Source organism: Leopardus geoffroyi, chromosome B3, assembly GCF_018350155.1.
Source record: "Leopardus geoffroyi isolate Oge1 chromosome B3, O.geoffroyi_Oge1_pat1.0, whole genome shotgun sequence".
In the NCBI taxonomy this organism is placed as follows: Eukaryota; Metazoa; Chordata; class Mammalia; order Carnivora; family Felidae; genus Leopardus; species Leopardus geoffroyi.
The window spans coordinates 25,800,734-25,828,558 of NC_059337.1; the positions used below are offsets into that span (position 1 = coordinate 25,800,734).

The window sequence follows — 27,825 nt, forward strand, 5'->3', positions numbered from 1 at the left end:
TGAGTCCGCAGATCCTCACCCAACTCTCCAGTGTAGGGTTTGTATTCGTTAAGAACCTTAGTTTGATGCCCTCTAGATTTCCATCCTATTGTTGGAGGTAGGCATCCTCATCCTGTGTATCCCACACAGAGAACCTCCTGACCACAGATCTCCTCTTGCTCAGGACCATCTGGAAAGCAGGGAATAAAGCCTGGTCTTCTGTCACTAGCATGTGCTTTCCTTCCACCCATCTCTAAACTGCTATTAAAAGTAGAGGAGGGAATTGAGGCACTGAAAAATATTTTTATATATAACTGCAAATCATGATAGCTTATGTAATACATGGAAATTGAATATGTCAGAATATTTTAAGATTACCTTTTAAAGTACCATCATGTGTACCTAGGGACTTTTAAAATTTGAAAATGGCAATGGAATGATTACAGTTTACAAATAAATGTGAAAACACCATGCAAACTCTCTGAAATTAGGTGTTCTCATCATTATTCAAAAATTTTGTAATGTTGCTGCCATAATTTTTTCCTTTCAAATGTATTTGGAAAGCTTGAATGCTGTGGTTTAGTCATTGCTTTGGTTCTCCAGTTGACTATTTTGAATGGACATGTATGACCCTGGCCTTAGTGGACATCCCAGGAAATGGGCTGAAAGAACACAGGGATAAGAAGACCCAGCACATGTCACAGGCACTCAGCCAGGTAAAAGTGGCCCCTGAAAAATGGGAGAGGACCCTGGCTCAGGCCCATTACCTCAGGGTCAAGGAGTCCCTTAACAGTACAGTTTTGGGGTGAGTGCTCTGTTTGGGCTCTGATTAGCTCTTAGCTTAAAAGGCCAATGTGTTTACTAATTCTTTGTATCATTTTACTTCCTATCTAGATATTGTGGATGATGGTGGACTGTAGGGATTCACAGACCTGGATGGTACAGCCACATGGCCCCAAAAGCCTAGCTCTGCCACTTGCCAGCAGCGTGACCTGAGCCTTGATGGGTCCACACCATTGTTTAGAACTGTTGTGAAGTCTAAATACAATGCCTGAAAATCATTGGTGATATGTTAATCAACTGGCATTGTTAACACTGACAATAACAAATAGTCATATTTATTATTACCATTACAGGGAAAGAAATTATTCAGTAGCTTCTGGTTTCCTGGCAAGTACCCACAGCCACAGCCTTGCTTTGAACTTCTGTCCTTTGTCTTTGAGGGGACCCATCCAACTGCAGTACAGGAGATAACTGAATGGTTCTTTCCCTATTCTTTTACATTTATCAAGCTGTTCAGTCTTTACACTAATTATTAGCCTCAAATTATTTCTCATTTAGATTATGCTAAGAAAATACTGCATTTGAAAAGATGCATTTATAAAAGGACTATGAAATAAAAATATAATTTGCATCATTTAATCAAAAGATATTTTCTTTCTCTTCTTTGTGATAAAAATAATGTGGCCTAAATTATTTTAGTATAAATTTTTACTTTTAAAAGGACAAGTACTATTATTCAGTGATAAGTGGACCTCAGGATTTTGAGGAAGACCATTTAATTACAACTCCCAAATTTGCAGTCTGAATGCTTGTAACACTAACAGTTCAACAGATCAGACAGTCAGCCCCTGGTCAGAAGAAGCATAAAATCCTGAAGCATACAGAGCAGCAGTGCAACACAGCTTTGTGAAGGACCAATATTTCCCTTCTCAGTAGAGAGACAACCCTAGACAACTGTAGGTCCAAGAATCCTGAGCCAGAGCCATGGATATCTTTGCTCAAAACCCCTTTGCACAGACCTGTACCTCTAAGACCTCACTTAGAAATGAGGCACATTCATCATGGTGCAACCATTTAGGATGCTGGTAACAGCACTCAAGACATTTCAAAAGGTATGGTACAGGACAAGACAGGTGGAATGGGGTGGGAAGAGGATTTCTCCAATTAACCGCCTGCCCCCATACCATGGCCATATATTCTTAAAGAGGCACTAGAGCACATAGCATTTTAATGATTTTGAGGGATCCCTCAATAATAATAATAATTAATAATAATCCTTGCTTAGCTTTATTTTTTATTTTTAATCCTTGTGTTTACAATGTAATAGATAAAATTACTCCTGTGTGTACTGTCTACTGACTCCATAGGAATCACCTGTAGCAGTTAAGGGAGAGAACTGGAGTCAGACTAACTGCATTACAATTTTTATTCTGACATTTAATATTATATGATGTTGTACAAGTTATGTAGCTTCTCCATACCTAGTTTTCCTGCTCTGTAAAATGGGAGCAATAACATTGCTTACTGTGCTATGGATGTTCTGCAGAATAGATAAGGCAACCCCATTAATGTCCTTGCAAAGAACCTGGCACCTGAGTATTTGGTAAAGTTCAGCCTTGATTATTGTGTTGTCATTCAGTGTTCATGATCCTATGATATACTTTTCCTTAAGTTATTGAAGGTAACCAGGTTACATTTCCCAATCCCTGCAGATCCAAGCTCAGAGACCCTGTTCTATGTAGGCAGAAGGTGGGACAGATGGAGTGAACACACTGGTATTCTAATTTGAGATCTGGACTTGGACTTTTATCTGCTCAGATACTGTGGCCTTAAGGTCACAGCTGCCTTCAAGACCCCCAGGCCTCAGGTTCACCTTGACACTGGCAAATGCCCATTCATTTCTGTCTCTGTGCTCACATCTGCCTCCCAGACTTGTGACTTTGGTCAGAATCTGGAGCTCCTCCAGTGGTGAAGCCTTAGCAACTCTGGGCAGACCATTCCTTTGTCTTAGCAAAGCCATAACAGGATGATTTAGGTTTATAATAATAATGCTGTGTTGTTAGAAAAGGTGGAATCTACTTTCACATACTGTAATAAGGTTGGGTTGACTACAACTCACTTCAGATAGAGTATCTGTTTAATATTGTGGAAGTCAGTATTTTACAATTAAGGAGCTATAGGATTTATATATCTATAAAAGTTAGAAATTCACATTTTCAGCTCACCTCACCCATATTGATGTCAGATAATTACAGTTCTTTGGTACTCATATTTCTCTTGTTATTTCAATAATGACAAATTCTCAAAGGCTGATTCACTGTGAAACTCATGAAGCTTCAGCTTCAGGTCTCCAATTGCATAAGCCTCTCCCAGGCTTGGGGCAGGATCCTGGATATTTTATATTTGTCTATTTTATATTCTTTTTCTTAAAGAGAGACCCTGAAAATGTATAAGCTAACAGATCTACAAAATTTAGATCTGACCGTCCAAAATCATTGCAGGTCTGGTTTTTCCAGGTGAGATGAAGAGAAAATACTTTAACAAAGAGTAATCTGGTAACATTAAAAAAAAAAAAAAAAAAGAAGAAGAAGAAGGGCAAAACCTTCATAAAGGACTTATGTTACAGGGTAACCTCTGCAGGCTGTAGAAAAATCCTACAGATCTTTAGGGATGTTTTTCTCGCCATTCCCATTAAAAATACATAATAATTAATATGGCACTTTTAGTTTTTTGATAGTTTCTTCTTCTCAAAGCAATTTTTTATTCAATGAACACCTTTAGGAATAGCTACCTAATTTCCTATGTATTAATCTATTCATGAATGTAACTCTGCAAGTCACCTGTCATTCTAAACCAGACATCTACATACACACATGTTCACACATTTTCCCAGGGAAAAAGATGTCATTCAACTTGAAGTCCTGGAAAAAGATGGTAAACAAAATCAGGAAGAAAGAGGGATAACTGGAACCCTGAAATATTATGGCTTTCTGTAAGCTAATTTACCAGCAAATGCATTGATAATTATTTTCCATCTATTTGTAAAAGTATTACCAATAATTTTGCTTTCAGGAATTGAATTCAATCCTACCAGAGGAGGGATGGACTGGATAATTGCTCTTCAGCCCTATACTCAACTAAAATGTGTTTAAATGATAAACAAACAAATAATATATAGTATTCTTTTAATAATCTAAACATATAACAAATGATATAGGAACCTGTGAAATACCTTGCATATCAGCTAACAATCCAATTGCCAAATGACCAGTGGCCAGTACAGATCACTAGAGCTCCAAATAATCACTCAGAATCTAATCACATATTTTAATGTTCATTAAATTATGTAATTCCAATTACATGCTATAATATTTGACTATTTTTCTGACGTAAAAAAGATGAATGCCCATTAGTCAAGTCTTCCTTCTAGGCCATAGAACAATTTTGAACAGGAGATGTTAATCCTTGATTTAAAATTAGTGTCAAAAAGAGTTTTATTATGCAAATATTCGGCAAACATATTTTCCCTTTCATGGGCATGAAAATTCACATTTGAGCCTTGTAATTAAATTAACACATCAAGGGAATCATGCATGAAATTATTATTTCAAGATAAAAGTAACTTTATGGGCAAGACTAGTGTCATGATGCCAAAAAATTGTAGTTGAACTATAGCTTTTGAACTTCCTTAATACTGTAATGACATGGTTACTTTACATTTTAGTTATCATTTAAAAATAGCACATACCAAGGGCAACTCTAGCTGCAGATGCATCATAATTGATCCAGAAGGACACCCATGAGAGAATCGTAATTAGTATCGAGGGCATGTAAGTCTGGAGAATGAAGTATCCAATGTTTCTCTTCAACCGAAAGCTCAATGAGAGCCGAGGATAGGCACCTATGATAAACAGACAAAGATTACACAGGAGAAAAGACATAGCAGACAAAAATTTGGCTTTGACCTCCATTGGTCAACAGCATGCATTTGAAAAGCCCATGAACTGAGGGGTGACCCATGAAATTTGCTTCTGTTTGCCTAATTGTATTTATAGAAGAATTGGGAGGGGACTTTATTTCAGTCTCTAAGAGAATGATGAGGATACTCTTCTAAAGCTAAGTGTTCAGCTGAGAATCATCCCTAGGAAAACTTTGGGAAAGTTTTTAGCTTAGAATACAGAATCATCTCAAGTATCTTGCTTATTATTTCATCAATGGCTGTACCCTTCTTCTCCATTGTAAATAAGGGAGATTTGTTTCAGGTTTTATTGACCAAAATGGTTTTTACCGGTTGTCTCTTCTGCCCATCTGGAGCAACACTGTGCACAGACATTGAATTACTGACCCTCACCTAAGGAATCTCAAGGGTACCCTGAGAGCTGCAAAGGCATAGACGCAGACCCAGTCTTACAGAAGGTGGCAGTATACACTGCGATGCTCTACTCTGACCACAGACAAGGCATTAAGGAGAGCCTCAGAGAAGCATCTTGTCCCAGTGCTAATCTGATGTGTGCATCCAACTCAGTATACCTTTAGTATACCCACAATTACAGAATAAGAAAATTGCCCACTGATTATACCACATTTGGTTTTATATTTGCCTTCTCCATTTTTTTTTATTTTTTTTTAAACTTTTTTTTCAACATTTATTTATTTTTGGGACAGAGAGAGACAGAGCATGAACGGGGGAGGGGCAGAGAGAGAGGGAGACACAGAATCGGAAACAGGCTCCAGGCTCCGAGCCATCAGCCCAGAGCCTGACGCGGGGCTCGAACTCACGGACCGCGAGATCGTGACCTGGCTGAAGTCGGACGCTTAACCGACTGCGCCACCCAGGAGCCCCTTGCCTTCTCCATTTTATTTTGCTTTTCTTGCAGCAAAGAGAGTGTAGGCTCCATTTCCTCCTGTCCACTTCAACCATCCACTTTATCAGTTCCAAATCTCCCTGATCTACATTCTAGTGAAGCTGCTGGAAGGTCAACCAGTGAAAACCCAATGACCTTCTCTAATCATCCATTTCCTTGCCTCTTTCTCTTCCACAATCACTGATGGATGGTGCTCCCTTCCTGAGATTGCAGTACCTCGCTCATCTTGACCTCCTTCTACTCTAAGACTGACAACCTCCTATTCTCCCACACCCAAATTTTCCAGACTTTGTTCCATGTATCTTTCTGTTTTTGTCTCTATATTCTTTTCCCAAGAAGTCTGACTCACTCATATGACTATTAGTTCTATGTTGAAAATGAAAGATTTTTATCTCCAGGCTCCTACTTTGCCATCAACCACATTTTCAGCTGGAATTATGTAAAGGAGAAAAGAAGAAGAAGGGGACTTAGCACTTAAAGGCTAAGAATGTGGGAAATTTCCTCCAGTCATTTGTGTGTGTGTGCATAATTTCTATTACATAGCTCTGATCAAATGCATACATCATACTGTCATCATAGCATAAACATTTTCATACTTATTTCAAGTTATTCATAAACACAATTTAAAATTCTTCCCAATTTTCCTTCAAATATATACATATGTACTCTAGTTTACAAAAATATTTTCCTGAATGCAACAAATTTTTATTATTTCCATTTTTACAAAACTATAAACACTATTCTTAATATCTCTGCATAGTGTCCTTTCACTGTATTTGGACTTGTTTCTTTAGGATGAAAATGCCAAAAGAGTAATTGCTAGGCCATTGCAATTGCCTAGCAAGGCATAGGCAATTGCTAGGAATTGTTTAGGCTTTTGATGGTTATTGCCAAATTACTTTGTCAAAAAAATCATACCAGTGTACACGTCACTATCAGCACTTTATAGAATTCCCTACTCACCTTGTAAACATGACAATGTTCCAGAACATTTCTTAAAAATACCTTTTGATAATTTCTTTGGGAAAATTTTGTCCTTTTCAATTACTCTCTTTAATTGCATACTTCCTAAATGTTTTTTTTTCTTCTGTATATAAGCTCATATATTATCTGATTATACTATTTATTCATTTTTCTCATTTTTTATTCCTTTTTTTTACCTATTCATTTCAGTTTTTTTGACATTAATCCTTGCATGCATTCTCTGCAAGCATTTCTTCAGTTGTTTGTTTTAAAATTTGTAATGGCTTGAGTAGGGGACATATAAACACTTAAATTTTTGTATATAGTTGAGTTTATCCATTTCATGTTTTCCTTGTTATTTTTAAAACTTGATTTTAATCTTAGGTAAGTTCACAATAGAAATTTAATCACAAATCTATTTTGAAGGTTGATAATTATTTCAGTGTTTGATATAAAGCATCCATACACACTGTTTTTTGTTCCACAAACATCAACCAATCCTCCAAACACCATCAATGGAATAAAGCTTCCCTTGATATAGGTCTGATATACTCTATTTTTGTTTCATATTACATTTTATGTATATGTGGATCCTTGGCATGATGTGCCATTGAACTGGGTCAGAGTCCTATCTTGCCATTTCCAGATTCCTGGCCCTATGTTCCATCCACACATTCCTGAAGTACAGCACGGACACTTGCTGTCAACCCATATTCAAAATCTTATATGTCTCACTGCTTCCTAGAAAGGTCCAAATATGCATCTGGGAATTTTAGTTTCTCTAAAACATTTTCCCAAATTAACTCCTGTTTTATTTCCCACTATATCTTTTCATTAAGAATACCATTTTCTAGCTCAAAGAGTGTCCTCACTACCTAAAAATAATTGTCCATATTTCCTGCTTCTGCTGATTCACCCACATTCCTCCCTCCTGACGAAATGTTTTTCCTTACCCACGTTACAAAGCCTTAATTCAAATGCCACATCTTCCATGAATCCTTTCTCCTTCTTTCCTCAAAGTGTAGGTGATTACCTTTTTGAGTTATTTTCTTTTTTATAAAATTATTACTATTTATCAAGACAGGATCTTCCTTAGGAAGTTGTACAGTCCCTAAAGCAGAGTTTGTGAAGTGATGTATTTTTCATATAATATGATGCCTAGGTAAATGTCTAAACTATCATAGGTTATCAACAAATACATCTGTATACATAAAAATGGGAGTATTTGGTTTATTTATGTTACTCTCTAACAAGTGTAATACTCAAAACGTTCAACATCTTTACTGAATGTTTGAACTCCCATGGCAACTTTAATATCTTTATCAAAGTAAATTCATTGTTGGATCTTAGTTTGAAATTTAATGACAATCTCAGGCTTTACTTATCACTTAATCATTTGCTGCTCTTGTTTCAGTTATGTCTCACTCTATCCACTATACTGGAATAGTTTCTGTATTTGTCAAGATAGGTTGGTTTATGTTGCAATAACAAAAAGAACCCCAGATCTCTATAGCTTAAAACAAAGATTTTTATTTTCTTGTGTATCCACTTAGCTTTCTGTATCTGGAACACTGCTGGACACCATGGTAGAAGTGCCACACATACTCCCCCTTACACTTTCTTGTCTAGAGCAAGTCCTACTGTCAATCTTTATGTCATTGGAGTAGAGAGTTTAGTCCTTTCCCAGGGGAGATGAGTAACTTTTTTTTTGAGTGATAATATAATCTATCTTATTGCCCAACTTTCATTTTTCTACATCAACTTGCTTAATATTTTCCAAAGTACACCTTCTTCAGGGAAATTGTTCCCAACAGAAGCAAATGTTGATACCTATGCAATGAAGTATGATTAACACTATTGAGAATACTTGCCACCTGTAATAGGGAGGTCAATGAAATGAATGCAAAGTCAAATATTTGGAAAATCATTATAACCTTGAGGAAGGGAATATTAATCTCATTCGAAAAATAACTTGATCTCTGGAGATTTTCCAAGATATAACACAGAATTTAGAATAACAGAATTCATAATGCAAAAATTAGATTTAAGAAATATTCCACTTTCTTATGTTTGTATAGTAAATACATTCTACTTATTGAAACCGTAGTGATACTTCAAATAAAAAAAAAGTTTTAGGCATTCACCATATGCCCCACACATTCTAGTCTCATAATCCCAGAGGTGGGGATGGTGAAGGGAGCAGACAACAAATGAATAAGAAGGGGTTCTACATTCTCATCTAGGTCCTAATCCATGTCAGAGAAAGACTCATACAGTTTGGCCCTGGTAAAACAGAGTAAGAGTCTTGCTGGAGACAGAAAGATATTCTAGAGCATGAGATTTGGTGATGCAGGGGAGGTTTCATAGTATCTGAACCAAGATACTATTCCTGGTTGAATACAATTCTTTTCAGGCAGGGAAGCAGGAGAGCGTTCAAGGTAAAAGACTCACTAGGGCAAATGAAGAAAAGCCATTCAATACACCGTGAGAAATAGGCCTCAGAATGTTAATAAACATGAGTTCTAAGATATATTAAAACCTGTTTTAGGTCAAGGCCTTTGTCATTGGATATGCATCTTAAAGAGCACATAAAGTCTTTTTGTAGCTTTGTTAAACAAATTCCTTACATTCAGGGTGAATGCCATGATGTATGCTGTATCTATGGGAAATCTCCCCACATAGCTAGTGGTTAATAAAGTTAAGAAGTAGTGAGTCAGCTACACTAAGACATACCCTTCAAAACAGCAATAGAAGCTTAAAAATTACAACAGAAAGGCACCGAAGCCCTAAAGCCTGTGTGCCAATGCAGATGTGGTCAGGTTCCCAAGTAGATGCTGAGCCAACAAAGAGAGGAACAGTCCCTGAACACAAGTGCATTGTTCCAGTTCAGGGCTTCCTTGGCAAAACTACCTATTGAAGATGCTGATCTCAACCCTTTCTCCTCAGACGCACTAAAAGTTATGCCAAAAACAAGGCTCTGGGTACGGAATCTAGCCTAATTTAATATTGTGCTCTAAAGCATTAATATTGTTAAAGATGTCATTAAAAATGTCGACACAGAGTATCGTGTCACCTTTGTGGAGGGAGAGAGCCACTCAAATGTGTCCATAAAATAATAAGCTGATATTTTAGCAACTGCAGCAGAGCTGACCTACACACATGTGCATCTCCCTCTTTAAGGTGGCCACTGTGAGGGGCTTTCCCACCATTGCCTAAAAGTTTTGTGAGCTCTCAGTGCTGCTCTTGAGTTTTTATTTTTTTTATCATACTGTCTCATTCATTTATAATCTACTTTTTTCACTTCATAACACAACCTAAAACTCAAAATAGTGTTACTAATTTTCTTCCTCCTATTACTAGTCACCTTAATTATTTTATGTTAAAAAAATGCATGAAGGGCAGAACATATATGAAAGAGGAAAGAAAAAAAAGAGGAAAAATAGAACTGGAACTTGAGAAAAATGTTTTCAGATTTTTCAATAGGCAATGATCCTCATTCTGATTCTCCACAGTAAAACAAGAATATTGCATCACATGACTCTGGAGCAAAGGGTGGTGGTGTCTAAGAGTTTAGGTTCAGCCTCATGGTTTATTTGGAATATTCCTTTGGTAAGCTGATTATCTGATCAAACCCTCAGTTTCCTTGTGTTGAAATAGGGCAAGAATATCACAGTAAAAAAAAAAGATAAGTAATGCTTCATCAAAATTACAAGTTATTAATCTGCAAAGTGAACTATAAGAAAATAAAACCACAGCCCACAGAATGTGAAAAAAATATTTGTAAATCATATATTTGAGAAGGATCTTATATCCATAATATATAAAGAAGGCTTAAAAAAACACAACCCAATTTAAATATGGGCAAATGACTTAAATAGACATTTCTCCACAGGAGAAAGTATCCAATAAGCACATAAAAAGATGCTCAGCATTATTACTTTTTAGAGGAAAGCAAATCAAAATCACAATGAGATACCACTTCATACTTGCTAGGATGACTACAATCAAAAGACAGACATAGAAATATATGATTTGATAATTCCACTAATGGCTACTTATCCAAAGAATACAAAAACAATAATTGGAAAACGTATATGTATCCCTATATTTATTGCAAGATTATTTACAATAGCCATGATATGAAAGTAAACTAAATGTCTGTTCATAGACGAATGGATAAAGAAAACAGACATACACAGACACACAGACACACAGACACACACACACACACACACACACACACACATTACTCAACCATAAGAAAGAATGAGATCCTTGGCATTTATGACAACATGGATGTACATAGATGGTATTATGCTAAGTGAAATAAGTCAAACAGAGAAAGACAAATGCCATATGATTTTACTTATATGTGGTATCTAAAAAAAAGCTAAATAAATGAATAAAATAAACAAACACTGCAGAAACAGACCCATAATACAGGGAAAAAACTGGTTGCCAGAGGGAAGAGGTGTGTGTGGGGGAGTGGTGGGCAAAATGGGTGAGGGGAATGGGAGATACAGGCTTCCAGTTATGGAATGAATACATAATGGGGATGAAAGGTACAGAATAGGGAACGTATTCAATGGTATTGTAACAGTTGTATGGTGACAGCTGGTAACTACAATTGTGAACATAGTCTAATGTATAGAGCTATGGAATCACTATGTTGTATACCTGAAACTAATGTAAAATTGTGTGTCAATTATATTTCAATATAAAAAAAGACAATAGCAAGTGTTGGTAAGGATGTGGAGAAATTAAAACTTTCATGTACTGCTCTTGGGAATATGAAATGGTGCCATCACTTTGGAAAAACAGTTTGATAGTCCTTCAAAAGAGTTAAATATACTTACTATATGATCCAACAATTCCAATCCTAAGCACATGCCTAAGAGAAATGGAAACATATCTACAGAAAAACTTGTACATGAATATTCATAGAAACCCTATTTTTAATAGCCCAGTGTTCATCAATGATGAATTGTTAAACAAAATATGATATATTCATACAATGGGATGTTATTCAGCAATAAAAAGGAATGAAGTGTTGATACATGACATAACATGGATGAAACTTCAAAGTATCACGCTAAGTGAAAGAAGTCAGTCACAAAAGGACCATATATTGTATGACTCAATTTATATAAAATACACAGAATAAGCAAATCCACAGAAACAGAAATGAGGTTAGTGGTTGCCCAAGGCTGGGGGGTAGGTAGAGGGAAATGGGAAGTGTCTGCTAATGGGCACAGGGTTTATTTTTTAAAATGTTTATTTTGAGAGAGAGAGAGAGAGCAGGGAAGGGACAAAGAGAGAAGGAGACACAGAATGCAAAGCGTGTTCCAGGCTGTGAGCTGTCAGCACAGAGCCTGTTGTGGGGTTCAAACTCATGGACCCCAAGGTCATGACCTGAGCTGAAGTCTCACACTTAACTGACTGAGCCGCCCAGGCACCCCCAAGGTTTCTTCTTGAGTTGATGAAAATATTCTGAAATTGAATGCGGTCATGATTATACAACTCTGTGAATACATTAAAATTATTGAGCTATATAATTTAAATGGGTGAACTTTATGGTATCTAAATTATATTTTGATAATCTCTTAAAAGAAAAAAAAAGAATGTCCATTACATGTATCTTACTGGAAATTAAATGACTTAATTTATATTAAGTAACAAACTTAATATCTGGCCCCAAATACACATTCAGTAAATACTGAATGTTGCTGCTTCTTCCTTTCCTTTTCTTCCTCTATGGTGCCTTCTATGCTCAGGATTCTATAATCTAAGAATTCTTACCATTGAGCATTAAAAAAATGTGCGGTAGTTTTAAAATTAAGTTCAAAAGGTAAAGGTAGACAAGATTTTTGATTTTTTTTTTTGCAAAGGAAGTGCAGGACAATGAATTTCTGAAGATATCTGGCTTCTGTGGTGAGACATGTTTGATAGGTCAGGAGCCCTTAAAGGAAAATGAGAGATTAGCTATCTCATCTTGCTAATATGAAATCATTTAGCACTGAGAGTAAGCTTGCTTTGTTCCCACTATTTTGGACTGAAGAATTAGTATTTGTCTAGGAAGCAGAGATGAATTGTCTCTTAGGATCCTTCTAACAAAAATCAGTGGGAGGAAAAAAAGAATGGGAATTTGCCTCTAGAATTTAAGGTTAGATTATATTGTAAGTAAGATAGAGATGATAATTCCTTCTTTTAATATTTCATATAATACTTTCTCTAGACCTCTAGTAGATGTTATTTATAGACTCAATGGACAATAAGTTGATCACAGGGCTTTAGTTCACTAAAGCATGGATCTCACAATGGACTTGAGAGAAAATTAAGTGAATGTATTAACAATGTGACATGCAGACTTTAAAAATATTTGTAATCTGTCATAAACATTAATGAAAAGCACAATTGCATTTTGAAAATTGATTTTTGAAGAATAGAAAATTCACATATCTTAACAGAAATGTTCATTATCATTCATTTTGGAATTCTTCTCTTTTTCTTTCTTCTAATCTTGGCAGAAGTATTTTGAAATAAACCCCGAAGATATCAGTCCAAATGTACCCCAGAAAAAAGGAAGAGAAATAAAAACATGGCACAATTAAAGAAGCATATTAAAAAACATGTTTTTCATGTATCTAGCAAAAATTTCAGTCTTTTAGCTGAAACAAAACTAAAAAGTTAGGAGTAAATTTCAGATATGGCAAAAACTGTACATCCCAAACTTTGCTGGTTAGCAGAATATACATTCAAGACCAATGCAAAAGATGAAGTCTCAATCTGGTGATCTTGAGTCCAGAGTGATATTTAAGGAGCTCTTAGATTATTAACTAGTTGAATATATTTATTAAAATAAATGTAATGTAATATTTCTTTTAACCTGATTCCCTTACTGCTATTCAAGTGCTTCCCTAACATTTCCACAGCTTTTTATTGTTACAACCAGAGTCAGATCTCCTTTGAGCTTTACAGCACTTTCCTCTATTGCACACTGTTCAATATAAGTGTTTCCTCTACATAACATTATTGGAAAAATCCAAAATTACATTTTCCAAAATGTGATTACAAAATGTATACTATTTTTTTCTTTTTTACTCTCATGTATTAATAGTCTAAACTAAGTAAGAATTAAATATTAAAACAACTGTAAATTTTTTTTTCAACGTTTATTTATTTTTGGGACAGAGAGAGACAGAGCATGAACGGGGGAGGGGCAGAGAGAGAGGGAGACACAGAATTGGAAACAGGCTCCAGGCTCTGAGCCATCAGCCCAGAGCTTGACGTGGGGCTCGAACTCACGGACCGCGAGATCGTGACCTGGCTGAAGTCGGACGCTTAACCGACTGCGCCACCCAGGCGCCCCACAACTGTAAATTTTTCTGAAAAAATAAAGAGGAGTGGGGAAAAAAAAACCATGGTGTTTGAGTATTATAGATAGGTAGCACTTCCACTGGAAACAACTAGAGGAAAATGGACAAAATTTAAATATATCTCCTTGAAGGCACTGGAGAAATAGCAAGCTAGTAAAAATGTGGGGCAAGTTCTGGGAGAAAAAGAAACAGAGAAGTGAGCCATATTTCAGGTAGCTGAAACACATACTTTCTAGAAGAGAAAGATGAGAAGCTAATTAGGACATCTGACAGATCATGGACTAAATGAGCAGAAACTAGGGACAGAAAACAAGTAGGGATTCCAAAGAGCTTTGTCCAAGAAGTCAAGATAAACCAGAAGGATTAACCCATATACAAGGACTGAATCTGAACCCAACATCACCTGTCCGGGATTGCTAATGCCTCTAGTGTCTGACAGAGGTAACATACATTCACTTTGAGGAAAGAAAACATCATCATAAATTTTGAATTATATCCACAATTTCCCCATGGATAATAACAGATTAAACACAAATAAGGAGGAAATTGTTGGACTGAAAGATGAGTCAGAAGAAAATTTCCAGAGTGAAGCATGAAGAGAAAATAAAATGAAAATTCCAAAAAGGGGGCTGAGATATACAGAAGATACTGTGAGATTTGTGCTGGAGTTATAAAACTGGAATTGAGACGAATCCTAGAGGAAAACCACAGGGTGAGAATAGAGCAAAAGCAGTGATGACTAAGAATGCTCCAAAAGTGCTGAAAGACCAAAGATTCAAGAAGATCTATAAATTCCAAGAAAATAATTACAGACAAAACCATATCTTGGTACATCATAAATACCAATGAAATCAAAATCAAAGAGAAAAAAATTAAAAAAAAAATCCTAGAAGGGGAAGAAAAACAAATTAATTTGAGAGCACCAATTAGACCAAGTGTCCTCTCAATATAAACAGTGGAAGCCAGAGACAATGAAATAATATCTTCAAATGGAAAAGAAAAAAAATTGTCAACCTAAATTTCTGGAACAATCCTACAAGAATATATAGGTCATATATGGTTTTGAAAAAAAAAACCTAGATAGAAGAAATTTGTGACCAGGAGACTCAGACTAAAGAAAATATTTTTCAAATGTTCTTTAGGCATAAACCAAAACAAATCAGAACAAAACAAAAAACAAAAATGTTTTATAGGCAGAAGGAAACATTCACAGAGAGTGACTTAGAGATAAAATAAATAACAAAGAAAACAGGATATTTATAATTATATCTAAGTGAACATATACTGCATTTAACAATAATAATAATATCATATAGGGTTTTAAATATATATATATATATATATATATATATATATATATATAAAGTTATAATATATAATGACAATAGCATATGTAGGTCAAATGAGGAAATAGTTAAAATGCACAAAGGTCTCTACAGTGTTTGGGAAGAGGTAAAAAGACCATCTCAGATACATTATCAGAAGTAATAAATACTTTAGCAAGGCCATTCAATATAAAATCACTGTGTTCTTATATATATTGCAACAAAAAATAATGCTAAAAATTTTTAGCATGTATACTTGCATCATAAAAATATCAAACATCTAGAAAAGTTTAGCAAATATGTACAAGATTTTTATACAGAAAATCCTAAAATGTTATTACCTCAAATTAAAGAAGACCTAAGTAAATGGAGATAAAATATACTACAGATTGGAAAAAATTATAATGATATGCCTTTCACCAAATTAATGTATTCCTAATAAAAAGCCAAAGCACTTTTTCGGTGAAAATTAATGATCTGATTATAAAAGTGACATGGAAATATAAGGACCAAAATAATCAAGTTAAAAATAAATAACGACTAAATAGTAAAGTCGATTGTAAACAATAAATAAAGGATCTGCTCTACTTAAAGCTACAGTAATTAACACTGTGAGTTAAGGGTACAAGATAGATAAATAAACCTATGATACAGAATATAAAGTTCAAAAACAGATCTATGCACATTAAATTTATGACAAATGTGTTGCTGTAAAACAAATGGTGTTGTGGAAAATAATAAAACCTGACCCATACTTCACACCATTCACAAAAATCAATTGCATGTGGACTGTAGGTTTCAATGTAAAAAAGTACATTTTTGTAACACACTGTGGCCTATAACCAGCTGGCATCTAAAATCTATAAATAACTCAAATTAATGACAGGTAATTCACAAAAAAGAATTGCACAAGTAATTCACAAAGGAGGATCTCCAAATAACCAATAAAGACAGGTGCTCAATCTCACTAGTACTCAGAGAAATGGAAGTTAAAACCATAAAAAACCACCCAACGCCCAGCCAGTAACTTCCATGTGAAATGTTGGCAAGGATGTGGGCAAAAGGAACACTCATGCATTACTCGTATGAACATAAATTGGCAGAATCACTTTGGAAAACAGTTTGGCGTGATCATTAAACTTCAACATTCACAATTACACTTTGTTTGCCTGTGCATATATTCACATACACACACAAAAACAAGTACAAGAGTGTTCACAGTAGCATTATTCATAAATCTGTACCCACAATAGAGTGGATAAATAAAATGTGGTGTAATTGCATAGTAATATAGCAAAGAAAATAAATGAAATACAGTGACATGGATGGATTTCATAAACATAATGTTCAGTTAAATTCAAACTCTATTATCCTATCAAATAAGGTTCAAAAATACAAAATTCAAAAAAAAAAAAAAAAAAACCAAAACAAAACAAAAACACAAATTTCATTATATTGTGACAAGATAATAGTTTTCTTTGGGAAGGAGGGAGGTAAGGATATTAAGTGGAGTCATAGTGGGGATTTTGGGGTTCTGGTAACATTCTACTTTTTCACCTAATTGCAGTTATAGGATTGCTCACTTTCTGGTAATTCAGTTAGCTCTGCATTTATATTTTAAGTATTTTTCTATATGTGCTCATACAGAAAAGTTATAAAAGTTATCATTAAAGTAAAAAAAAAATCTAACAATCTATGTCTTTGTATAAAATTATAAAGCATGGAAAAATTCTAACCATTTTTAGGAAGAATGCTTTGTTAAACATTTTTAAGAGAATATTTCAGACCTCAACTTTTAAATGATTAAGAATTGTCAATCTAGAAGAGGTTTAAAAGTTAGGTTCAGCAAAGATTTCTCACATTATTCCTAAAGGCTTATATAGAAGGCCAATCTTTTTTTTCAGATTTCAATCCAAAGAATTTCTAAGACTAATTTGTTTCCACTTACTTTAAAAATACTTTTCAGTATTTTCTGATATTCTACCATAGATCGCTAATGGATCTCACAGAAGTAGATGACAGATTAAATAGAAATACATTGACTATAGTAAATAAATTTATTTTAATGGTTAAAGGAGAAAGAGAATGCCATGTAGCTCACATCTAGGTATCAAGTTGCAGGAGGGAGAGGATCCCCCACCCTTGTATTCTTTCTCTTTTTTCTTCTGTCTCCCTTTTAATCTGGCATCCCTTTTCTTAGAAAGCCTTACTCAGGCATGTTTTCAGATTTGGCTTAATCCTAGAGATTGTAGGTGCCAAGGAATAATCTGAGAACTCACTTCATATACCCTTTCATTAAAAAGTATGAGATCAAGCTCAGAGCCTGGAGCCTGTTCCAGATTCTGTCTCCCTTTCTCTCTGCCCCTCCTCTGCTCACACTCTGTCTCTGTGTCTCTCAAAAATAAATAAACATTAAAAAATAAAAAAAGTATGTGATCTTGTCATACGCAATAACAAAGACAGAGACAAATACCATATGATTTCTCTTATATGTGGAATCTAAAAACAAAACAAATGAACAAACAAATGAACAGTGAAGAAACAGACATATAAATATAGAGAAGAAACTAATAGTTGCCAGAGGGGAAGGGGAAGGAGATGGACAAAATGGGTGAAGGGATGGAAAGAAACAAACTTCCAGTTACGGAATGAATATGTCACAGGGATGAATATGTACAGCACAGGGAATATAGTCAATGGTATTGTAATAGTGTCGTATGGTGACATGGTAGTTACACTTGTGGTAAGTATAGCATAACGTATAGAGAGTTGTCAAATCATTATGTTGTACACCTGAAACTAATGTAAAAATGTGTGTCAACTATGCTTTAATTATTAAAAAAATAAATATAATTCTGGATCAATAAGGAATACTTGTAATAGATCCAGGAATTCCCGGGAAATCCAGTAGATTGGAACAACGAATGACATACAATAAGCCTAATTAAAATAATTTACTTTCTTTTTTCTCTTCTCTGACTTTTTTTTAAGTTTATTTATTTATTTTCAGAGAGAGAGAGAGAAGGAGAGGGGCAGAGAGAAGGAGAGACAGAATCCCAAGCAGGCTCCATGCTGTCAGAGAGCAGCCCGATTCTCCACTCCAACTCACAAACTGTGGGATTGTAACCTGACCTGAGCTGAGATCAAGAGTCGGATGCTTAACCAACTGAACCACCCAGGTGCCCCCCTCTTCTCTGACTTTCAAGAAGAATCTATATTTGGGACTTGGACATTTTGTGAAAATAATGAGCACCAATTTATGAACCAAAAAAATAATTGAAAATATATTTGTTGCATGCCTGACATATATGAGAGTGGCAGTAATAATATTTGACAGAAATTAATAATATTTGACAGTTGATAAAGGAATGATACAGGTAGAGTGTGATACCAAGTTTTCCAAAGGAAAGATAATTGACAGATACGTTCAAGGAAAGCTAAGTGGAGGTGTTGGTGGTTGAACTGTCCATTGATAAACATACAAGATTTGGATAAGAAAAACAGGAAGAAAATATATCAAGTGGAGGCTATAACAGAAGTGAAAGTCTTTAGGCAGAATGCAGGAGCATATGCTTCGAGGAGAGTATAAGAGTTAGATGCAACAACTATCAGGATGGCTTCATACTGGGGACATTTGTGAGCTAAACTGAAGAGACAGGTTGGTGCAACATATGGATTCAAGGTCAACGAGTATTAATCGTACTCTGCAGACAAAGGGTAGTCATCAAAGCATTTGGAGCTGGGTAATGGCTTCATGCAAACAGTGTTCCTCAGCTACTAATCTGGCAGCAAAGTGCAGGATGAATAGGAAGGCAGAGGCACATTTCTTGCCACCAAGTATTTCTGGGTGTTGGATGAAGCAATTGTAGGGCCCTGGATTGGGATTGTGGAGGCCTCCAATCCCATTATCAGTTTTTGGAAACCTGCATAAAGCACTGTTCATCAAGAACACATGGCCTATTAACATAGGCATGTGAAGGAGAGAGTGGCACAGACTCTAAAAGCAGGCACTGTGTTCATTGTTTGTTATCCCAACTACATATTCACCTGTTTTGTAAGAACCCTTATAACATTAATATGTAAAATTGATGAAAATGATCATTCAAAATAAAGCATAAAAAGGCTAGTTTTTAAAATCTTTATCAAAATGCATTAGGGGTACTTATTCCTTAAGAAACATGAGAATCGTCATCCTTTCTAGCTTTACTATGCAACTTTGATCAAATTATTATCATTCTTTATTTATGTGATTTATTTTTGAGGGAGAGAGAGAGAGCAGGGTAGGGGCAGAGAGAGAGGGAGACATAGGATCTCTGCTAATAGCACAGAGCCTGATGTGGCACTCAAACTCAGGAACCAAACCTCGAGATCATGACCTAAGCCAAAGTTGGATGCTTAACTGACTGAACCACTCAGGGGCCCCAAATTGTTATCATTCTTGAACTTCAGTTTTCCTAAACTTTAACTTGGGCTAATTTATTTGTTTATTACCAGTCTTCAAGGAACATTAGTGAAAAATGCTTAAAACAAGGTGCTGTAAATTATAATACAGCATGCCATTATGGTTAGAAGTTAGAGTAATGTAGGCTTGCTTCATTTTCTTTCGAGTTTAAAAGGGTTGATTTTTTTCCAAACAAAACAAAACAAAACTATTTATTGAATAATGGTAGTAACTGAATAATTATTTGTTAATATGAACTAACTCAGTCATTTCTTTGTTGTCTTTAAAATACACCTACGGGGGCGAGGGGCACTTGGGTGGCTCAGTCGGTTTAGTGTCCGACTCTTGGTTTTGGCTCAAGTCATTGAGATAGAGCCCTGTGTTGGGCTCCATGCCGAGTGTGGAACCTGCTTAAAATTCTCTCTCTCCCTCTCCTTCTGCCCCTCTATCTACCTCTCAAAAAAAATAAAACACACCTATGGAACACGACTCCCTTTTCCTAAGCAAAGGGGTACTTAATTTCCTCCCCAGGTACAAAGAGGTTTTATATGTATTTTTTTAAAAATACATAGTATTTTAGTACATTAAATATTTGAATATATAACTATAGAAAGCTTATGAAGGAAATCGAAGAAGATATAAAGAAATGGAAAAACATTCCATACTCATGAATTGGAAGAATAAATATTGTTAAAAGGTCAATACTACCCAAAGCTATCTACACATTCAATGCAATCCCAATCAAAAGTGCACCAGCATTCTTCTCGAAGCTAGAAAAAGCAATCCTAAAATTCATATGGAACCACAAAAGGCCCCAAATAGCCAAAGTAATTTTGAAGAAGAAGACCAAAGCAGGAGGCATCACAATCCCAGACTTTAGCCTCTACTACAAAGCTGTCATCATCAAGACAGCATGGTATTGGCACAAAAACAGACACATAGACCAATGGAATAGAATAGAAACCCCAGAACTAGACCCACAAACGTATGGCCAACTCATCTTTGACAAAGCAGGAAAGAACATCCAATGGAAAAAAGACAGTCTCTTTAACAAATGGTGCTGGGAGAACTGGACAGCAACATGCAGAAGGCTGAAACTAGACCACTTTCTCACACCATTCACAAAAATAAACTCAAAATGGGTAAAGGACCTGAATGTGAGACAGGAAACCATCAAAACCTTAGAGGAGAAAGCAGGAAAAGACCTCTCTGACCTCAGCCGTAGCAATCTCTTACTCGACACATCCCCAAAGGCAAGGGAATTAAAAGCAAAAATGAATTACTGGGACCTTATGAAGATAAAAAGCTTCTGCACAGCAAAGGAAACAACCAACAAAACTAAAAGGCAACCAACGGAATGGAAAAAGGTATTTGCAAATGACATATCGGACAAAGGGCTAGTATCCAAAATCTGTAAAGAGCTCACCAAACTCCACACCCAAAAAACAAATAACCCAGTGAAGAAATGGGCAGAAAACATGAATAGACACTTCTCTAAAGAAGACATCCGGATGGCCAACAGGCACATGAAAAGATGTTCAACGTCACTGCTTATCAGGGAAATACAAATCAAAACCACACTCAGATATCACCTCACGCCAGTCAGAGTGGCCAAAATGAACAAATCAGGAGACTATAGATGCTGGAGAGGATGTGGAGAAACGGGAACCCTCTTGCACTGTTGGTGGGAATGCAAATTGGTGCAGCTGCTCTGGAAAGCAGTGTGGAGGTTCCTCAGAAAATTAAAAGTAGACCTACCCTATGACCCAGCAATAGCATTGCTAGGAATTTACCCAAGGGATACAGGAGTACTGATGCATAGGGGCACTTGTACCCCAATGTTTATAGCAGCACTCTCAACAATAGCCAAATTGTGGAAAGAGCCTAAATGTCCATCAACTGATGAATGGATAAAGAAATTGTGGTTTATATACACAATGGAATACTACGTGGCAATGAGAAAGAATGAAATATGGCCTTTTGTAGCAACGTGGATGGAACTGGAGAGTGTGATGCTAAGTGAAATAAGCCATACAGAGAAAGACAGATACCATATGGTTTCACTCTTATGTGGATCTTGAGAAACTTAACAGAAACCCATGGGGGAGGGGAAGGAAAAAAAAAAGAGGTTAGAGTGGGAGAGAGCCAAAGCATAAGAGACTGTTAAAAACTGAGAACAAACTGAGGGTTGATGGGGGTTGGGAGGGAGGGGAGGGTGGGTGATGGGTATTGAGGAGGGCACCTTTTGGGATGAGCACTGGGTGTTGTATGGAAACCAATTTGACAATAAATTTCATATATTGAAAAAAAATAAAGTTCTAAAAAAATACATAATATTTTAGTACATTAAATATTTGAATATATAATATCAAATTTTTATAATATCTCTTTTGCAGAAACAATTCATTCAATAAGAGTTCACATACTTAGTGATGGTCAGATTTCCTCTCCTAAATTCAATAACCCCTCAGGTTTCAAACTATTGAGTGGGCTAGGTACTGGAATGTTTTATGGATACAAATATGAACCCAAGACAATCCCTACTCTTAAAATCCTCTGATAAGTAATTAGAAGCCCAATCATTCAGGAGAAGAATGTCATAAAATTTCCAATACATACAAAGATCTGGTCAGCCGCTACAGTATCTATTCTCAGACTCCTCAGAATATGCCTCCCTCCTGATCCCACATTTTAGTTAGTGGGAGCTAATAAATGCTTACTATAGGCACTATTCTAGGCTTTTTGTTTATACTAACTCATGTATTCCTCCCAACAACCCTACCAATAGATATTATTAATATCCCTATTTTTCAAAGTGGTTAAATAAATTGCCCTGAGTCACACTGCTAGCAAGTTTCAGTTAGGACTTCTCCAACATCTGTGTTTTAGAACCCCAGACATAGTGTCTCTTGAACATATTTAAGTCAACTCTATTACTGTGGCTTAATTCTCACTAAACATTATTTTACACAGTGGACTATGTGACATCATCAGGGGAATATTGCTGAAACATGAAGGCCTAATGAGAAATCCCAGGAGACCAGACACTCCTTGTTTCTCTCTTTGATGCCAGGCCCAGTCCCACAACCAGTTCATGTCAGTTGTTGAGTGAATATTCATAACTTGCTTTTGCATGTTCTCTTCCCTGTAGCCTAAACCTCATGTTACCCTGGAGATGGACTAGGACAGTTTCCTGTAGGCAATCACAGCAAAGCACCTTCTGTAAGATCCCCAAATTGGCAGGACAAAGGTTAGGAGGGTAAAACAAAATTTCACTTGCATGATACTGAGAATAAATATCTGAAATTTTGCACCTTATATGTTTTGTTTGCCTCCCCTGAGTCTAGCTTGCCTCCACCCATTGTCCTGCAGATTCATGTGGCTGCTCTGTGTAGAGGTGGAGAGCATTACATTTAATCCTCATCATGGACTCTGGCTGGTCCAAATAAACTTCCAGAGTGTTTGTTCTTAACTAATCCTTTTTTGAGAATTCTATCAGGCTACAGAATTCTTCAATCCTATAGCCTGATTGACTGATCAATCCTGTTGACTGATCAAAATCTCTTTAATTAAGAACACTTGTGGAAAGGAAAACAAATCAGTGTAACATTTAATTTTAAAATATTTTTAACAATGTAGCTTATGCTACTTCCTTATGAATTGACCAATTAGACTAATTTTAAACTGCAAGCTCTTTAAAAAAAACGTTATTATTGAAGTATAATTGACACACAATATAAAGTGCAAGCTCTTTGAAAGTTGGGAGGTTTGTAACTGACTGATATGGAGTTCCTGGCTTATATCTTGCAAATGCCAGAACTTGGTAAGTGCTAGAAAGAAGACATTGTACTTCATTCTGATGGGCTGATTGCTCTATGCATAGTTTAAATATTATCCCCCACATCTGTAGTGTCTATTTGGGAGACTTTCTACCATATAAATACTTCAAAGAAAGACAAAGAGTGAATCTAGAAAAAAAAAAAGGCCTCTTAGTGGTTTTGAGGTAGAGGATTCAGGAAGGCCATTCTAAATGGTTGCATTTTCCTATGGAAGCACTGCACACAGACCTCATCCATCTTTTTGATGAGGCCGCATGAAGATGCAGTAAGAGATCCTCAAGGCAACATACTAATGGCCACAATGGCAATTTTCAAGACCAAGGCAGGTTTGGGAGGATTATTCCACTGAGAGAACACTACTCTTATGTTCTGAGCAGAACATCTGCACATATCACTTGTAGCATGGAACAATTTGAATCCTGGTTCTAAAATCAGTAAAGCATTTTATCCAATGCATCACAGGGCAGATTTCTTGGTTGTAGAAACCATTGCTTAACAATAAGCCAATGTATTTGCTGGCTCTTACTGTCCATCTGACGTGAGTGCCTCTAGAGACTACAGGGATATCTGTAGCACCTCTTGCAACAGAGGATAAAGTGGCACTGCATAAAAATGAGCCAGATCGGTGTCTTAAGCATTCGGGCTTTTGTCTATACTTAGCATGTCTCATTGGTTCTTAGAAGCTGGGGTAGAGAGGAGGGAAGTTGGTGCTTGACTCATTGTTCATTTATCCAGGGACTATTGCTGCATGCCTAGGACATGTCAGGCATTATACAAGATGGGGATGGGATTAGGGGTAAACCATAACCAAGACAGGCCCCTCCTAATGGAGATGTATCCTTGAGGTGAGAGGCACAGCAGAGCAGTATTGTGGCAACACAAAGCAGCCACTTAATCCAGCTTGGGGAGGCAGTGTGTAAGTGTGTAAGCAGAGCAGAGTCAAAAAGTCTTCCCAGAGGAAATGGCATCTAGACTAAGCTAAAGAATGAGTCAGAGGTGACCAGGCAAAGGAGAGGCAGGTGACTGTTGGTCACAGGCATTCCAGCCAGAGGCAACAGGCAGAAAGAACAGGGGCTTCCTTGGGCTTTATGAATGCCCTCACAGAACTGGAGCTGATTGGCACCCACTTGTCATTGTTCAAGCTATACTGACAGGAGAAAGCCGAGGTGGAAGGTTCCAGCTCTGTCTTTATTTAGCATTTTCAACCCAGAGTTTGTGGTCTTTATAAAACCTTACTGATTAAAAAGGACTTTTGTTTATTACCTCGATTACAACATATATAGAAGGAATGCAGGGGTAACAAGAAAAAACTGCACAATGTTAAAATACACATAGTTGTAATTTAATGAAACCTCAGCAAGGACAGACAGGATAGCAGAAATTACCTTCTCAATCTTTAGATAGTTGAAACAAAGATGACAATGAAACCCAGGCTGGGGCAACCTTAACCAGATAGTGTAAGGAGAATATGATCATATTTCAAGAAGCATCACTCACTGAGGGTGGCCCAATTTCTTGGACCACCAAGGCTGCTACCCCAGAAGTGGGGTGAAGTTATCTTACTTCTGGGAGGGGAATAGCACTACTTCCTCAGATCTTCCTCCTTCTCCTTCCTCCCTTCCTGTCTGCCTTCAAGGCTATCACTGGATTTGTGTCTGCCCAGAAATGAGAGTTTCTTATGTTACCATATATGGGTTGGTTAAATTCACCCTAGCTTTTTAACTTCTCAGTAACTATCCCCTGAATGCATCTCCTTGTGAGGTGATTTTTCCTTCCCATCAAAGTTTACCAATCCCTTTAGACACAGAGAAAAGGAGTACCTAAGATGATGAATTACTGATGACAGTACATCTTTGAATGACCAAGTTCTGTGAGTAAGCTGCATGGTTTCATTACGAGACTATCACTGCCTAGGCTTCCAGTGAGTGAACACAGGACTCACCTGTGGCAAAGACGACATTCCTCGAGACCAGACGATGCTCCACAATAGAGAACTGAGGGAGCTCAATCCTTTCCACTCCAGTGACAGCCTTATCACCTCCACGCCAGTAAAATTCAATGTCATCTGTGGTATAGCCATCTGCCATGAGAGAGAAGTGGGGACATGACAGAAATGAAGAATCTTCATTTTGTTTACATGCAAGCCTAAAGAAACTGTAATTAATAAAATGAAATAACAGCTTTCCCATATTTGAAGTAGATTTGTTCCATGGGCTTAACTATGAGAAAAAGCATCATCAAAGAACTAACTTTCGAATATTTTTGGTTACTACCTCTGCTGTTTCATTCAGACCACACTAGCACTGAGAAGTAGAGGAGCTGGGGAGGCTGAATGCTCTCACCAGAATTCTGTTTGCAAAGCCTAATCATAGAGTTGGACTGGATGTTGCATAGAAATAAATTTAAAATATATATTAACAGCACTGCAGAAGATGGTTGTAAGAAAAAAATTAAACCTCAAGTATAAGGAATTCTGGAAAAGCAACTCCTCTCAAAAACTATGATAAAGTTAAAACACTGAGGGTGAATTTAACATGTTGAAGTTTGATAACATTTGAAAATTTCAGGGCAAAGTAGGGTCCTCCTTGGTATTTTTATATGGCTTCATCAGACGTTTCTGGCTATGAGGTCTGCCATCTTTAGAAATACATTTGGTTGGGATACTATTGGACCTTACAAAGGGTAGTATTTATTACCCAGATTATAGCTCCAAGCCCAGATCTTAGCATAGTGTACATTGTTCACCTTGTAATAAATCAATCAATGCTTCTTCAGAATGAGACAATAGGACAATCAAATCTGATGTTTCTGGCACCACCCAAGAGTCTTCCACAGAATTAAGTTAACTTTATTGGTAAGGTTGATTAAAACTTAGACTTAGAGAAAAATATCCTATCGGTATAACAGACTTTTTTTTTTTTTAATTTGAATGTGTAATACAATGTAAGGCAGGCACTCAATATTTGACAAATAGGCCAAAGCTATGGGCATGACTGCTCTCCATGGCAAATGTCATCTCCCTTGTCCCATCTGCTGCCTTCTCTCCTTGGATCTGGTGGTTACAACTTTTGTCTCCTCCCTTCTCTCTGACTTCCTTACATTCCATTCACATCTGGCAATCATGACAACAGTTCATAACACACACATCTTATCAAGCCACTCTTCTGCTTAAATCTCTCAAATGTTTCCCAATACAATTAGTGAAATAAATCCAAAGTCCTTACAAGGATGTGAAGAATCTACAGAACTGGACCCTGTATGTATTGTGAGTACATCCACTCTCTTTCTCTCACTCACCCAGCCTGGCACCACTGGTCTTCTGGCTGCAGCTCAGACTGCATACTGTGCCCAGTGGTGTGTCCCTCCCCCTTGTGTGGGGGCTCACACTTCCCCACATTTCCATCTTGACTTAAATAAAAACATTTGTATATGTGTGTAGTCAGGTCACCAGAAAATCCTTTCTTCCACTCAAATGCTTTAACTATGGATTTTCTCTAATGGCTCCAAAGTGAAGGATTATTCCTCACTTTCTGAGGAAGTTGATAACAGACCGTCCTACCCATTCTCCCCCTCAGTTCAAACATCACAGTAACAGAATCTGCACACTCTGAGGCTACTCAGTATGTGTTCAGAGATTTGGAGTAGGAGCTGCTTCCTTACTTAGGTCCCAAATTTGCCTTCCTGAAATTTCCATCACCTCACTGGGAGTTGTGCCTTCCGGCCATACAGAATCCACTTTACTTCTAAGATAAACCTTCAATTACTGGGAAATCATCATTTTTCCACTGAGCTTTCTGTCCTGCATGCTAAATCTCCCCAGATGATTCCATTATGCACCACTTGACATGATTTCATGTCCACCACTTTCTGAAAGCATGGCTCTCAGAAAAGTTGACAGTGATATACTGTCAAAATGAGGTGCACAGTGGGGTCAGTTCTATACAGGATGAAAACATGTGTACACCCAGCACAACTTCCCAGTATGGTTGCTCACAATGACACTCACTTCTCACCACAAATGCATCAGTAACACTGCAGTCATTTGCCTTCCCCCTAAAGAAATATGACAAGACTAAACCTAACTGAGACTAATTATAAACCAATCTATGATAGACCAGGATAAGTAACAACAGCAACAGCAACATCTGGATATGTCAGGAGATGTAGTTCAGGTAGCAGGAGGGACACTTGTTTATTAGATAATAAAGATGCAGTTTTCATCCCTCACAAAAAACGTATTCAACACTGAAATAC

The 27,825-nt window shown here is 36.6% G+C and overlaps 1 protein-coding gene across 3 annotated transcripts in view; it reads right to left on the bottom strand.

Moving 5' to 3' along the window:
* GABRB3 (gamma-aminobutyric acid type A receptor subunit beta3) overlaps positions 1-27,825 on the bottom strand; it is a 469,312-nt gene that overhangs the window by 15,330 nt on the left and 426,157 nt on the right. For all 3 annotated transcript variants that reach the window (XM_045448928.1, XM_045448927.1, XM_045448929.1), the window contains 2 exons: positions 25,514-25,651; positions 4,511-4,663 (listed from right to left, as the gene is read on the bottom strand). In XM_045448928.1, the coding sequence (XP_045304884.1) occupies positions 4,511-4,663; positions 25,514-25,651 (291 nt within the window). The remainder of the gene's footprint in view (positions 1-4,510; positions 4,664-25,513; positions 25,652-27,825) is intronic.